The 16,068-nt window shown below is 39.9% G+C and overlaps 2 protein-coding genes across 4 annotated transcripts in view; both read right to left on the bottom strand.

Annotated features, from left to right (window-relative positions):
• Positions 1–4,975, bottom strand: part of e2f5 (E2F transcription factor 5) — a 68,551-nt gene extending 63,576 nt beyond the window's left edge. Inside the window, exons 1-8 of one of the 3 annotated variants that reach the window (XM_028426701.1) lie at positions 4,879–4,975; positions 4,651–4,786; positions 3,225–3,334; positions 2,972–3,133; positions 2,537–2,645; positions 1,740–2,061; positions 958–1,080; positions 692–727 (exon numbers count right to left, since the gene is read on the bottom strand). In XM_028426701.1, the coding sequence (XP_028282502.1) occupies positions 692–727; positions 958–1,080; positions 1,740–2,061; positions 2,537–2,645; positions 2,972–3,133; positions 3,225–3,334; positions 4,651–4,779 (991 nt within the window). In that variant the 5' untranslated portion in view covers positions 4,780–4,786; positions 4,879–4,975. Of the gene's footprint in view, positions 1–691; positions 728–957; positions 1,081–1,739; positions 2,062–2,536; positions 2,646–2,971; positions 3,134–3,224; positions 3,335–4,650 lie in introns of all 3 variants that reach the window. The other 2 variants (XR_003671964.1, XM_028426702.1) reach the window with 2 other exon arrangements.
• A 487-nt stretch (positions 4,976–5,462) lies between these two features.
• On the bottom strand, positions 5,463–15,754 carry lrrcc1 (leucine rich repeat and coiled-coil centrosomal protein 1). The gene is made up of 19 exons (XM_028426698.1): positions 15,342–15,754; positions 14,701–14,906; positions 14,466–14,531; positions 14,179–14,346; positions 13,725–13,891; positions 13,066–13,281; positions 12,382–12,548; positions 11,528–11,702; positions 10,681–10,829; positions 9,642–9,846; positions 9,392–9,531; positions 9,068–9,269; positions 8,038–8,223; positions 7,613–7,787; positions 7,150–7,313; positions 6,868–7,076; positions 6,546–6,683; positions 6,135–6,270; positions 5,463–5,787 (listed from the first exon to the last, which is right to left on the bottom strand). Exons 1-19 carry the CDS (start codon positions 15,383–15,385, stop codon positions 5,677–5,679), a joined length of 3,024 nt encoding a protein of 1,007 aa, XP_028282499.1. The 5' UTR covers positions 15,386–15,754; the 3' UTR covers positions 5,463–5,676.
• Between the last annotated feature and the right edge of the window lie 314 nt (positions 15,755–16,068).

The following is a 16,068-nucleotide window of genomic DNA, read 5'->3' as shown; positions in this document are numbered from 1 at the left end:
CAAATACCCTTTTATTATTTTTTTTTTACAAAATAATAATAATAATAATGTTAAAAAAAAGGTTTGTGACCCCAGTAGTCCCATTCCATTAATCCATTCATGACTGAGGGGTGGCCCACATGGCGACAGTTGCACAGCTTCAAAACAGTTTTTAGACTCCTGTGTGTAATGTACGGGAAAATTCAACCAGCTACAGACTAAGATATTTGAACTGTGTCTAAATTCTGGGGCTGCATCCTTGGAGGGCTTATTTTGAAAAATGCGTCACATCAGTGGACAAACGAACAAAGGCTATGTTAACGAATAAAGGCTTATTTTAAGCTAACATGCTTAAACAATTGAGCGCAAGAAACAAAATACACTTATACAGTTCCTTGTAGCATGTTGGCATGCTGATGTTAGCATTCAGTTCAAAGCACGGCCTCAAAGAGTTGCTAGCGAGACTTTTACTCTGTTAAAATATACACTCTGATATATATACTGAATGTATGGTCTTTGCTGATTTGTACCATTTACCTCACCTTGCTGCAGTGCTACAGGTGTTCAGTGGGACCCAAAGACAACACTGCTGGACGTGGTTACAAGTACACAAAACAGCACATTTCTAACCACAACCAGCAGTGGGAAAAACATGTTTGAGCCTGGTGTTAAAGGATAAGATGGGAAGACATATGATATAAGTATTGCTTACCATCAGACATTAGTTCATCAATCAGGTCAACAGCTCCTGCAAAAAAATTAAAAAGGTGTCTGATCCAGTGTTACCACTCATCGTTATAGACAATATCTGGGTTTAATTCTGCTATTTTCTCCTTTACCAGTTTAAAGCAAACTTAGATTGTAAAGCCTTAACAGAATCACAACTGAAACAAAAGTGAACTGAACATTAAATTGTCACTGAGCCTCACAGCTGATTGCATTTACAGAATTAACTCTGTTCATGTCCCTGCACCTTACCCTGTCTGTCATCCTTCATGTGGTCTCCAACAGTGCTGAGCTTGAGCAAGCTGGTCACATCCAGCTCAGACTGGAAATCTATGTGCTGCTGCTCCAACTCTGCAGCTGACTGGCTGTAACATTCTGCAGAGGTAAAACAATAAGACTTAACAACCCTGCACATTGTGCAATTTATGGTTTACTTCTGTGGACTGCAGTGACCAGCTGTGCTAATAGAATGACAATGAAATCCTGGAAAACAAGATGTTACCACAACTCAAGCTACAGTCAGCATCAGATACGTAGTTAGCTTAGTTAGTGAGTCCAAACTGTTGACTAAATGTCTCCAGTGTTTGACAGAATTCCTCATTTTTTCTGACTGGGTTTCATTTTGCCAATATCATGAATTGTTGGTTCCCATTTTTATCTGCAATTACACAATTATCACAGCAGTGACTCATTCCTTTCTTATAAACCTAGATCCAGATATAGGAGTGGTTCTTCATTCTTACTGTAAGTCTCACACAAAAAATGATTGTTCCTTGTTCCAAATCAGAACAGAGTTTCTAATAACTAATAGAAACATACATCATCAATTTCATAATGATATATTCTGCCTATTGTGTGTTTTGATGATTTAACTTCATAGTTTGTACTCTCCATTTTTAATTAATAAAGTACACCCATTCTGAATTTTGCAGCGCAGGTTTTAGAGTTGTTTTTAACCTTAACTGTTAGTTAAGAAATCAATTTTACACCAGATACGTAAATAGACTTTCAAACTTTTAAATTGCTGTTCTTACCCATCTGCACATCAGGAGGGGTAGATGAAGGTGTCAATTCATTGTGTTCTGGTAGCACCATCTGGTGGTCTGAGCAAACGGAGTCCTGGCTACAGTAAGACGAGCTGGTGTTGGAAGATGAAAATGCTGATGTGGAAAGTGGGAACCTCTGCAGGCTGGCAGGGGTATTGGGTGGAGATGGCATTGGGTAGATGTCGTCACTGGGTGGAACAGGAAAAACTATGGGTACTTTGGCATCTGAATCCCTGTTGATGAGCATGACCTGGATGGGAGCCGAGTGGCTGCGCAGGTTCACCTGGTACTTCTTCTGACCAGTCTGACCCTGAAATCAGTAGCATGTCAACATACTTTCAAGTTATTAAACCAGCTATAATAAATATTTTAATACACTACACTACACTACAAATAGTGACTAATCCACCACAATTAAATTCCCTCATTTTTTGCTTCTTTATGATTCGGTTTTTAGCCACTTTCTGCAAAAAATGCAATAACTCTCAGTAAAATATTGCTAAATAGCACACAAAGACAGACAAAAAAACTTTTTACATAAGGGTTAGTGGGCACAAATGGAGCCAAAATGAACATGAACAAAAGGTGCAGGAAGACCAGAAGTACAGGCACATGTGTACAGATTTTCCCTGGGACCCAGACTTTTCACAACATATAGGCTGCTCTAGCACCTCAGAAACAACAGATAAATACAGTATATTAAATGCTAGCCTCTCTGATGACTGTTGTTATTATTGCAAAGTAGAACAGAATCTTTCATATTTAAAATCAGAGGAGAAAAATACCATTTCAGGTAAGGGCACCTCCAGCTGCGTCCCAGCAGGAGCCACAACAGCAAGAAGAGTTTCTCCACTAAAAGCACTGCAGATATCTTCATGTGTCACAAATTTATACGTGAAGACATGTTCAGGAAAACAAGACATATTAAACTGGAAAAACAAGACAGGATTAGCCTGGCTATGACTGACAATAGCAATTATACTTATAATCCTCCCTTTCCTGTTCAATTAGCAAACAATGTGAAAGGATCAAGTAAGGATTGCTTCCCGTTTAAAGTGTAAATGGGCCCCAAGAGGACTAGAATTACAAACTGTGGAAAACTGGAGAGATCAAATGCAAACCTTGGTAACAGATGTTTCATATGCTAAATGTAAAAAAAAAAGCAAGCTGAATTTTGGTTCTTTTACTAGGCAGGTGTGGCAGACTTTTTAAAAGGATATGTGCTGGTGATGGGATCATGGTTGAGGTGTTTGATATTATCTTCAAGCCAGACCTTCTGATCATCCAGTGTCTTCTCTTGGGTCTCTAGGTCAGAGATTTGAGCTTTTAAAAATTTAAGCTGCTCCATCACCTCCTGAGTTTGGCTGCCTGTGTTCTCCCCCCTGAAAATCATGAGAAATATTATAAAATTCTGTAACAACTTTTCAATATTTGCCTTTTATGAGTCAAAGATTCTCAAATATTTCTACAAACCTCCACTGGATCATATTCTTGTTCTTTTTCTCAATCAGCCCAACACCTTCCAGGACATTGGTGATGTCATATATTCTCCTCTTCTGCTTCACAGCTAAGCTGTCTGCAGCCTGTAAATTCAAACGCAAATCTTGATAAAGAGCTTCAATCAATCACATCTTACTGACCTTTAACATAAATTATCAGGGGGTTTCCGTGGAATTGAGGAAGGCAACACATGAAGGATTTAGCAAATTAAGCTGCAAACATAGCCAATGAAATAGTAGATGAGTCTGAGGAACCTGCTGCATAAACATTAACCAGCTTTGGCGCACAAGAGGAGAGGGAAACCTATGAGGAATATGAGGAAGATACTGGTGCATAGTAAAACAAAGATAACTGCAATGAGGGTGCTGGGTATACCTGTGCAAACCTTTAGAAATCTCACCAATTACCCCAAACAGTAGCTGAGAGCAGATACTCCTAGTAAAACTGATGAAACATGATGAGCAACTACTTTGTAGTCAGGCACCTCCAGAGAGTTGCGATCTAATAATTAACAAAAATATTATGAGGACAGTTTTTTCCCCATTTGTGGAGAACCCAGACAGATGATGACAATAACAGATACACACCTATCACATTAAAATTCCACACATAACTACATGTGTAAAAAGTTGTTGTTTTTTTTTCATTCCCACTTTGTCAACACAGGTGCTGATAATTCACCTCAAACTGGTGGAAGATGGTGTGGGAGGATGTGTTTTTAATTTCATACAAAGGACATTTTAGTAGTAGACAGCCCAGAAAGGGCCAAAGACTGGTGTCAACTAATACTGTTTGAATCTCTCACACACACACACACACACACACACACAGTAGATACTGCAATAACAGCATTATTATGAATTGTCCAAATCTTTATAAGCAACTAGATTTAAAGTGGGGATAAAGTGGGGATAGTGACTGCTTGCTTGTGTGAAGTGTAACTATAAACAAAACTGTTGTGGACTTCCAAATTAGTGCCAGACTAGTAACAGTGGTTTTTTGGACCCACTACACGTCATTACCAGGCGTTTAAGTGTATTCATTAGTGTAATTTATTTAGAACTGGGTTCAATTTAAGTAGGAAACACACGTCAAATGTATTCACACAAAATTATGATATACACTTTCAATCAATACTAGTATTAAGCTTGTTTGTGGCTTTTAAAATGTAAATTTTGAAAAGTATCGCCGTACATCCCCTGAAAACCACGACAGGTGATTACAAACAAGGGGTTCGGGTAATGGCGGCTTGCTAGCTCACCTGTTAAACAAATCAATGCACCTGACCTGCCTGACCGTTGTTCGCGTCTGGTCTGTGCTACTACATGACATCGATAAACGTTCCCCAAACTACACCAGACCACGCACACACAAACTACACCGAGCCCGTTTCACTGACCACTTTCAAATCGAGGACACCATCCTTAGCTTCTTGTAGCAGGCTAACGAACTTCATAGTGAGGAGCCCCAAACTTTTCTCATGGCGGCTCTGTGTCGAGCGAACCGTCTCCGTGGTTTCCAACTCCATCTTCTTTCTATAAAAGAAACTGTCACTTATTTCTACTCAGCTACCCGCATTAGGCTTCAGACTATGGTCATTTTTTTCCGTTAACAGTCCTTCTGTTACCTCGCTCGGCCGACAGCAGTACCTGCAGGTTTTTTAAACAAACGGACGTTACGTTAGGTTTCAGTTGCCACGGCAACTCTTGTCCGGCTCGTGCAGTGGTAGCGCCTCACTGCCTCTGCCAAAGAAGCCCCGCCTCTACATGAATTTGACTCCGCCCACTCTCGTTCCAACCGGGGAGACTAGACCACCATGATGAACTGTATTACTACCATGGAATGAAGAAGAATGAAGTTACTATTACTAAAATAAAACTATATAAATGTCTAAATAAATAAAAAGCGTTCAATTCGTGTCATACTTTAATGTAGAACTAAGAACACACATCTTCCTTAGCCTTCAGTAAAATTATTAAACTGCCATTTTTTACCATTTACTACATTTTGAACAAACCTCAATTTTAAGTAGCAAATAATTCAGTAATGACTACTGATTTACATTATTTACATTTATAAAAAGCAAGCCTAAAGTATCAGATAAACCATTTTTGTAGACTAAAAACTACAAAAAAATTGCCACAAAATTCATATATCTTTATTCAGTTTGGTTCTCTATGTTCATTTGAGTGTTGAAGATTATTTTTCTCCTGTCATTTGGGGGAAATCTTTCTAATCTCTGTACAATTTAGCCCTTTTTATAACAGAAACAGCCATTAGCAGTTAATATGTTCACCTAACCCAGTGTCCAACTTTATGTGAAAAACAAAAAAAAACTAATATCAACAGAGAATTTATTATTATTAGAATAAAACATACAAAAAGACTGCAATAAAAAAATCACCTTTTAAAAAACTGTCCGGCATTAAAAGTCTTTAAGTACACTGGTGAGACGTTTCATTTTCTCTTCCATGTTTCTCTTGCTGGTTTCCGTCTCCTCCAGGAGCTGACGCATCTCCTCCTCCACCTCAAATACCTGAAGAAGTACCAACTTCAGTCAACTTCACTTACACTGTAGTGATTGTGTAAACTTTAGGGTAGAATATTAAACATTTGAAACTTTGATACAACACCAATCACAATTTTTCCATTTGATCAATTTCATAATGTAGAAAAACAGGACTGCAATGGCAACCCTTCCAGTCATTAAAATAATTTCCTATTATTTATAAAAGTATATTAGAACTAGAATTACAACAGTAGGTTTGCGTGATATGTGTTGTTGTCTGTGTCCACTTATTATACACACAGCAGGTCTGCTCTCTCCTTATTTAGACAAAATCCATTTCTGTGGAAACTGTTGATACTTGTTGAAACGTTTACCTTCTGATTAGCTTGTTCTATCTTTTGTTGTTTTTCATTAGCCAGTCGCAGAAACTCAGCTTGATGGGCAGCCTGAACAGACTCCAGCTGTCGACGAAAGGCATCATCCACTGAGTGTAGCTTCTCCACTGCAGCTCTGCAGGACAAAAAGCATCACATGTAACCTGTTCCGTAAGCTGAGACACTGCACATGCTTTTCAAGCTGCCTTGTGTATAATAAACACATGCATCTTAGAGGGCATGTGGATACAGCCAAAAAACACTAACACAAGGAGTGACTGAAGTCACAGAAAAATCTAATGCTAAGAAATATCTGTGTATGTAAAATCTGAAGGGGGTCACACAACATTGCAAAACAGTTCAAAAACATAATGTTTGCAGGGCAGAATAAAAGTTGATATTGAAGCTTACTTGTGTGCCTCTGCTGCTTTATCTCTTTCTTCCAGCAACAAGAGCTCCTTGGAATCAAAATTCTCCTTCATACGCTTCACCTGGCTCTCCAGCCGAGTGAGGAGCTCTGCTTTCTCTTGCCACTTCTTACTGGAATCACTGAGGAGACAGCGAGCACAATGCCTTCAGAAAGCATGTTACCACATTCATGTCTGATCAGCAGGAGTAGCAGAAGCAAAATTAGTCAGGGCCATTGTGAAAATTTACCAGATAAGCATAAGGCCACTCCATAGATGTTTTTTGTCTATGTCCACAATTTGTGAGTTCGCTTTAAGACACTTGCCTGTAAACTCTTCTAATATCCTCCAGCTCTGCCTCCTTGTCCTGCAGCTGCTGCTTCAGTTCATCTTTACGCAAACTCAGATGTTCCAGGCGCTCCTTCAGCTCAGCGTGCCGACTCATTTCCTCCTCTTGCTGCTGCTGGAACCTCTTTTGAGCCTGGACCGCCTCCTCTCTCAGCCTACGGATCTGATCATCACGCTCCTGCAGGGACTAAACAGCAGGATAATGGTGATGAAAACCGAATAGAATCTGATAGAATCTATCAATATAAGTATCAAACTACCTCTTTTAGTTTGCGAATGGTTTCTGTCTGGTCATCCATGATTTTGGTTTTGATTTTAAGGGAATCATTGTCCCTCTCATTCTGTTTCTTCTGAGTTTCCAACTCAGTGCTCAGCACCTCTATCTTGGCCTCCAGACGTCCACGGTCCTGAGCCAAGGACGCTCCTAGTCAAGAGAAAACATTTTTTTCTATACTTCATGTAAATGTGGTGAAAGATGTTTCAAGCCCTTGCGTGCTGTGTAAGGGTGTGTGTCTCCCAAATAACCACTAGATGGCAGACATGGTACAAGAAAACATCAGCACACAAAATGAAGCCACAGTCATACTAACCTCTGAAGTAGAAAACCCAAAATGAGTGTCTTGCAGGCTGTATAAATGTTGCCCATAAACTAAAGCAGCTCATCAGTGTCTCCTATGTGTTGGAAGGTTAAGTCAAAGAGCACAACAAGATGACATCTCTTACCTTGCTGAGCGAGTTCCTGGCTCCAGATCCTTCTTTCTGCCCTAAGGCCATCTATCACCGACTCCTGAGCTGTGAGTTGAGACAACAGTCGTGACTTGTCCTTCTTGAGAAGCTCAAGCTGTAGGCTAAGACGTCGGTCCTGCCCCACCTCTTCTTCCAAAGAATGTAGACGACTCTGGCAGAGAGACAAGCAGCCAGTATTATTTTGTGCAATGGCCATTTAATATGGCAGAAATATTGAAAGGCAGCTGGACCATCTAGTATTTAAGATTCCTTAAAGCAGCCAATCTCCTACAGGCTCAGAGAGAACATCTTATTATATATAACACATTTCAAGTCTGAGCAGGAAATTTGAGCTAATACGTTTTTTCAAGTGCTCAAAAGAAATCTGCCACCCCTCACTGAGTTTCAGAAGTGCTTCACACCTTTAGATCACTGACAGCATCTCTCTTGGCTTTAATGAGCTCAGAGATGCGGTTCTTCTGTTCTTTGACCATGGCTGTGAGCTCCTGCACCAAGGACCCAGATTTCTTCTCCCTCTGCTGGGACTGGGCGAGGTTCGCCTTCAGATCCATCAGCTCTGCAGTCATCTGATCACATACCTCCTTCACCTACAGTGAGCGTATGGGGATGAATATCAATGAGAAATCCAGGAGTCAACCAGAGTGAAGGACTTTGGTCCAAGCATTTCATGACTTGACACTTTCATCAATCACTGTCACCACTGCTGTCTGACAGAACAGGCTTAGAGTCATGGATTTATAGAAGAAATCCATTACACTTGAAGCTGGCTTTATATGACTTTTACCTAAAAGTCCAGTCTTAAGGCAGAAAATTGTGCAAAAGGTAGCAATCAAGAATAGGATTATGTTCTTTACACAATGGAAAAAATGACACATCGGCTAAGACTGCAGGAAGCACAATTCACGGAGAAATGGATGAAGTGGACAATGTATACAACTGAGCAGCGACAATACTCAAAACTTGATTGAGTATAAAAAGATGGAATATGGATGGACTGTCAAGAAGGGAACTCGCATGTGTTCATATTTGTTTTTGATTTTAAAATGTATTAAATTAGGTTTCACATCTGTGTAAGTGAAAAATTTAAGTGGGAAAAAAAAAGAATAGGATTACGTTCTATTCAGAGAATGAATGGAATCTGTAACCATAACAAGAAAGTGTGATTAGATTCAAATTTAATGCTTTTGTCCAGTTTTCTTCTTTTGGTAATCACAGACTACTTGTCCAGATTCGCATGATCTTGATTCAATCTCAGCTTTTACCAGGAAGAAGAAAAACACCTACCTGACTGGGTCAATTTCAGTTCAATCATTTCACTTTTTACTGTCTAAAGTAATTGCTTCAGCATCAGCTGGACTGCACTGAGCATGCAGTGTAAAATTAGGCCACCATTACAGTGATTACAGGCCATTTGGATAGAAGGTGGCAGACCTCTGAGAAGCGAGCAGCCTCGATGGTTAGTCCCATGCGGAACTCATTCTCCAGAGCAGCATACTGTTTTCTGCTTTCTGCCAGTCTCTCCTGCAGCTCTGCCTCCCTTTGATTCTGTCGCTGTTCCACTGATGCCACTTCCTTTGCAACTGCCTCACGAAAATCTGCCCCGCCAGGCTGCAGCCGCGACTCTAGTTGCTTTCTGCAGGAAGAATGCAAACAAAAAATATGTAAATGAGGAAGGACATTTTAAAAAGGGAAAATGGGAAGAGGCTGATATCAAGGCTTCTTTAACTGATTCAAAGTAAAACCTTCTACTTGTACCTGTGCTCTTGTTCTCTGGATGCCAGCAGTTCATGCAGCTGCTGTAGTTTGTCTTTGTGCTGGTGTACTGAGGCTCTCTGGATGTCTAACTCCCTTTTTAGAGCTGCTGCCTTGTTCTCGAGCTCCTGCTGCCGCTTCATCTGGAGAAGGTCAGCACATGTTTTGTACAGATCTGTAAGAGCCAAATGACCCCCCTCTGCAGAATTTCTTACAATGGTGTGTTCTTAGGGAAAAATAGCTGCATCTGTACCTCTTCAGCCTGCTGGCAAGCTCTGAGTGCTTCTCCATTGGAGATGCTTTCTTCTAGTTTACGTAGTGCCATTTTGTGCTGATCTTCAGTGCTGCGGGCCTGCTCTAGTTGCTGGGTTAGACACTGACATCTTCCTTCCAGCTCCTCAACACGAGACTGCAGCTCAGAGCGCCCTGATCGCTCTTTAAGCAACATTTCCTTTAGTCTGGAAGGATACAAAAATTATGATAAAAGTGTGGAAGAGCAAGAGCAGTAAGTCACGTCGTAAATGTATATTTTTACTACCTATACAGAATATCCATACACAAAAATCTTATCTTGAGAGGACAGAAAATCATCCCAATGAGTGGGGATGCCAACACTAACAGCAGTGCTTAGTGTCATTAAATAATAACAATAATGAATGATTTGTTTAATACAGCTGACATATGTCAGTGGATGCTCTCATTCCTCCAGGACAGAGTTTAAATCAAGGCAACTGGACTTTCTGAAAAAAAAGAAGAAATAAATTCCATGTCCAGTGGCTTCGATTTAAACTCTTGGACACAGCTGACATGCATGTCAGCCAAAGAGCCTCCTGCATGTAGTGATAGGGATAAGGATATCTAATTATAGATAATTATAGCCACAGGAATTTAAATATAAAGCATATAATCAGGATGATTGCATGGGTTAATGATCTTCATACAAAATAGCTTATTATCATAGAAAACCACTGGCATACTTGAAGGTTTTGGGGTAATGGAGCCAAAATGTGTGTGTGATTTCATGAGAGGCGATGACACAATGATAGTGAGGAATTTTAATGGTGGGATGGATACTCATTGTTCAAGAACCAGGCAGGCAGCAGGCTCTGGTCTCCAGAGAACTAATACAAAAGATGAAGAGGGTAGAAATGGATGAGGATCCATTATGCATTTGACAAAAAAAATCCACAGAGACGTGTCCATCTTTTTTTCATCTCGCTTTAGAGCTGCTGCATTGATTCATGTATTGTGCACACAGAGCATGGATGCGCTTCTGAGCCTCTCCCTCTTACCTGTCTGTGGTGTGCAAAGCCATGCTCTGAAGGTCTTTTTCCTCGCTGACCTTTGTCTGCAGGCTCTTCAGCTCCTCTGTTAGCTTCCTCACAGCCTGTTCAGCCTTCCAGCGTCTTTCCCTTTCCTGGTCACGTTCCTCTACAATTGTCTGAGCAGGCACATGAACACAAAAACATGAATACAGCCACTATTTCAGCTTACTAAAAAAGAGATGCTGGCTTATATCGTAAATATTATCATATTTTTAATCGAATATTCTCACCATAAAGTCTGGCTATTACACTCTAAAATGGCCTCAAACTAAATCAGCCACTATTATTGAAACAAAACTGACGCCCTGATCAAATTCTCAATTTCTACTAGACTACTGCAGACTCATGTGTGTCCCTATTAAATTAAATTCCATGTTCCATACATGCACAGTGGAGCAGTCCAGGTTGACACACATTATTGATACTTGTTTAGCTGAGTTGATTCTCTAGTTTGGATTACACTGTAAATTGTTGCACTAGAAATTATTATATAAAATAGAAGCAAGGCTACGTTTTCTTAATAGCTAAACAGATAGGCTCAAACCTAAATCCTGTTTACTGATGAAATATAAATGCAAGTAAATTGAAGAATTCACTAAAATATAGATGTATGTATTTAGGCTTTTGACAGTGTTGAAGTCAAATGCAAAATCTTTGTTATTGTGGTTGAGGTTTCTCTCCTATATATTCATGCTGCTACAAACACTACATATTGGCCCTTACTTGTGGGAGGACGTAACCTTTTCCATACAACATTCACTCAATAAAAATAGAAGCTGCCACTCAGCCTGCAGGAGGCCTCTCCATCTCATACCCGGTAGGTTTCCTCCTCCTCCTTAGACTTGGCTTTCAAATCGCCTGAGGTCTTGGTTGCTCTCAAAGGTCCCTTCCTTGTTGGACCTGCTGCCTCTGCACTGCTTGCGCCACCAGCCCTCCTACTGGGCCCATCGGCACACCTTGAAGTCTTCTGTTTATGATTCTCCTGATCACTGCACATAAAACAAATCACAGGTATTGAACTGGCTGTAAAATTGATTCTTAACAGCCCTCCAGCTAATGTCTGGCTAAAAGAATAAAGGTCAAAGCAGATGACTTACACCCATTTGTAGGAGAGCCAATTCTGAACAAATTTGGAGTCAGTATTTCAGAATCACCTTGCTTTTTGAGGGTCAGTTTTGTGTTAAATTACTGAATCTTAGGCACATGTCATCAGCCACTGATGAAGTAAGATGAGGGGGAAGACCACAGAAACACAATCGTTAATCATGGAAGTAAGCTGACAGCTGCAATTTCTAAGAGGAGGAAAGTTTATCACGTTGCTCAGAGAAGAGAATTTATCACCTGCTGCTAGCTGAGATGTTAAAGGACTTTCTCTATCATCAAGATACCTGATGATATTACATTGATCTATAGAGAACAAAGTGGAAATACTCATTGCTGCATATTGTGTTTGACTATTATATATATACTTTATCAATAGCAACATCATTTACACTAGAGTGTCAGCAAACTTTGACACAGTACACACTCTGATGTTGTTATACTGCCCACTGGAGCCTACATTGTCTTAAAAAAAGAGTCTTTCGGGCTTTGCTGAGGTGGCAGTTAGCTACACTAAAAATGCAAAGATTAGAGCACTCCAGATGAGTTATACAACAACTGACCCACCCTTCTGATCTTCTGCTCTTGGATGTCACGCTGCTACGATGTTTAGGAATCCGCGTGCGCCTCTTGTTTTCCTTCCCGCTGTCATACTCGCTTTCTGAGGTGCGGTCAGTGTCCCTCTTGGCTTTCCGTACTGTCACTACAGAATGAAGTTTATCACCTGCAGGGTCCTGGGTAGATATTGCAGTAATGACAGGTTATATTCACAAATTCTTTTCATACAAAGAACAAAGTGTCTTTGAAGTAACGCCAGTTCTGCCTGTTAACCACAGTCTTTCATGGTACTTGACTGGCGGGTTGTTCCAAGCATCGTGAAGCATTTTACAGGCTTCTGTCACTGTCTTCTGTCTTTATGGATATCCAAAAATGGGCCGATAATTAGAGCATGAGAGGAGCGACTTCACACCTTCATTTATGCATGACTTTAGACTTTAATACAATTACACAGGTTAGTTATTTAAAAAAATAACAGTTTGGGATTGACTCACTGTTGAAGCCAGTCTGCACCTTCTGTTAGCGGGACTGTTGCAAATGTGGAACTAATTTAATTTCTCCCTGATGTTAAACATGCCTAATGCACTGTACTATACGTGATAAGCAAACAGAGATACAGCCTAAATAAGTCAGTCACCTGCTATACACACACAAGAACTTCTTACCAAATGAGTTCAAAGCTCAAATACACACCTGCTGAATGAGCTGGGACACCTGGTGTTCCAGTTTCCTGATACGCTCTTCATTATCAGGGTCTGCTGGATCAGCCACAGTGGAACGAACCAGCTGGAAGCCCTGTCGATCCGGATGTGTGACTGGATCTGTAACTGCTTCATGGGCAATCCGCTGACGAAACTGGGCCAGCAGCTGGTCAATACGAGGTGTGTTGAGTGGGACGTCAGCTCTAATCTGCAATGCAAATTCATCTTTATGTTGTGGCAGTGGGAAACAAAACACAAATGTTGTAGCCTCTGCTGCATTTGATTTAAAGAGAATCTGTAATATAACAACTGAAGACTGCAGTAAGCAAGCAACCTTCTCACAATAAGCTGGTGTTATGTAATTATGTAATCCTCATTCAGTATTATATGTCACAGTCCTTTCCGGTGGCACCAGTGTGTATGTATGTATGTGTCATATTTTTGTTATATACACTTTAATATTTTAGAAAAAAACTGCTGCCTATAAGGCATTAAAATGTAATTGTGTTAAATTGTGTCTAATATTGTAATTTTATTTATCCATATTGCATTCCTGGTTTAATAAAACCAACTTACTAAGTAATGGAATTTTGTGGTGTAGTCAAGTCGATAAGTTAAAATAGTAAAAGGTAACATGGCACATCACATTACCGGTTCATTGTGACTTGTGTCTGACGAAAACAGGAGGTCAACATAGTCCTCCAGACCCGGAACATCACAGGGACTGCCCAGACCTTGCTGTGATGGATTTCCCAGCTGGTCCAGACCATCCAGAACTGAGATCTGTGGCAGTGACTGCATAACAACATCTCTGTAACCTGCAGCGACACAAAACACACATAGAAAAAACACACAGAAAAAAAACAACAAACATAGAAAATACCTGCAAATCTAACTGCAACGATATGAGTCTTATTTGTCTACTTGCACCAAACCTAAGCTGAATTATGCTGAATGACTGAAAGACTATTTACTAACAAATTAGTAAAAATCACAATGGCATACTTCCTTAAGCAATTACAGTAATTAACATATCATGACATTGTCTTTCTATGTACCGTATGTGAAAATTTGTCAACGGCAAAAATTGTCTTAGGGCACCTACCTGTTGTCCTACAGACAGGGTTGTCTCTGCCATCCTGGCTTAAAGTGACCTCTCGTAAACATTGTAATCCCAGCAGGCACTGTAGGAGGTGATCAATGCTGTCCAGGTGGTTGCCATAGAGACTGAGGTGCTTTAGTTTGTACTCCATGCCATGGAGATACAACAAGCCTAATGAGAATGTGAGAAGTCAACAGCATCTAAGTATATTGTCATTTATCACTTGTTAGCTGGAATTCTCATTTAGGTGCAGAAAAAGGTAGCGGGAGGGGATAGAGTATTCAACCTACCAGTGAGGTCATTTATCTGATTGTAGGACAAGTTTAATCTTGTTAAATGCACAAGGCCATTTAGTCCTGAGGTACAGAGAGAGGACATTAACAACAAAGTGATTTTGCAACTCGTAGAGCACAGACAGCAATTTCAAAGTAAACACTACATTCAGTAATAAAGAATCATTGCTTGGAGAACTTGTGCAGAGCTGAAACATTTATTATCCCTGTGAAATGGTGACTTAAGTCTCACCTTCAACCTTGGTGATTAAGTTGCAGGATAAATTTAAAGTCCGCAGGGATGAGAGAGAACTTAGCCCCTCAATCTTAGAAATGCAATTGGAGGAAAGGTCTAAGTGCCGTAGGTGCCAAGCTGAGGTCAGGCCCTCGATCCTCGGGATGTGATTGCAGTGCAGATTAAGAGATGTTACAGTGGGACTCAAGGGAATATCTAGCAAACTAAACAGAAGGAAACAAGGTCAGATAAACCAGGGAAGAGAAAACTTGTATTTCATTGTTGATAATATAGTTATTAAATAAAAATACAATTATAAATTAACTGATTAATTGTTACACTTGTGGCAATGTCGTGACAATGTTGTGAAGTCCTAAAAATGGTGGAAAAAATCAAATAACGTAATAGGGTCTAGTAGAGCTTCTATAAACCTATAATGGAAGGATTTAGGAGAATAGAAGTAAATACAGAACGTTGTTATCGATTTATATTTGTTTATGAGACAAATGATTCCAACATGATTCAAAACAAGTGATCACATAATAAATACCTAGACCATTTTAATGCAATGCCGTGTTATTTCATGACGTTAATCGAAGTTAAGAAGTTAATTCTTAAATTAACGCGAGCGAGCAAAGTAAAGGAGAGTAGTGATTTACCTTGTTATTCTCTTGTCAATAAGACTCAGCTCCTTGTCTCCCATAGTGACAACATGCAGCTCTTTGCTCTTGGCTGTCGTCCGATGAAAACTGATTAGCTCTGCTAACTAACAAAACACAGTAGCTCACAAACGCTGTAACATTCGGCTAAAATTGGGGGAAAAACTTGGTAAAAAAAAATCAGCGAACACATCGCCAAAGCTTTAGCTAAGTCACATAGCATCCAAGCAAACGTTTAGCCAATATCGATCAAGTTAAAACAATGTAAACCCATTTTAGGCTGTCTACAACCGCCGGAACAGCCAAAAATGTCTTCACAACTACATTTTCTACAAGGTTTCAATAAGTAGTTTTAGTGCTTGTCGCTGTTGTTCAGTTGAAGAGAGTTGAACTCGCCGCTTTTGGCGTTTCACTTCCTGTTTACATGACGTAAATAACTGTAACATCCGGGGAAGTTTTCTTTGCTCCGCCCACTTAAATCTTTTAAAAGGAGGCACAGACACAGCTAATGGAATGGAAGGAGTTGATGTATTTAAAATAATTATTTACCATAAATAAAACTACATAAGTATTATCAGAAAAATGCATTATGAAGCCATAACGTTAATAGTATTGTATGTGCAGTAGCATGGGATTAACCCGTAGGTAAACAATTTTACTACATATTAACCTGTTACTGATCAGAATATAATTTAAAATTTTAAAGCCCCATTTATACTGGACAAAT

This window comes from Parambassis ranga, chromosome 17 (genome assembly GCF_900634625.1).
Source record: "Parambassis ranga chromosome 17, fParRan2.1, whole genome shotgun sequence".
Taxonomy (NCBI): Eukaryota; Metazoa; Chordata; class Actinopteri; family Ambassidae; genus Parambassis; species Parambassis ranga.
The sequence above is the reverse complement of the archived record's forward strand: the minus strand, read 5'-3'. Positions and strand labels throughout refer to the sequence as shown.

Coding starts and splice junctions, on each gene's coding strand:
- lrrcc1 (XM_028426698.1), bottom strand. CDS start 15,385: ATGGGAGACAAGGAGCTGAGTCTTATTGACAAGAGAATAACAAG. Junction 9,270..9,391: donor TCCAGAGAACAAGAGCACAG/GTACAAGTAGAA, acceptor TTCTTCCTGCAG/AAAGCAACTAGAGTCGCGGC. Junction 6,271..6,545: donor AAAGCAGCAGAGGCACACAA/GTAAGCTTCAAT, acceptor TTTGTCCTGCAG/AGCTGCAGTGGAGAAGCTAC.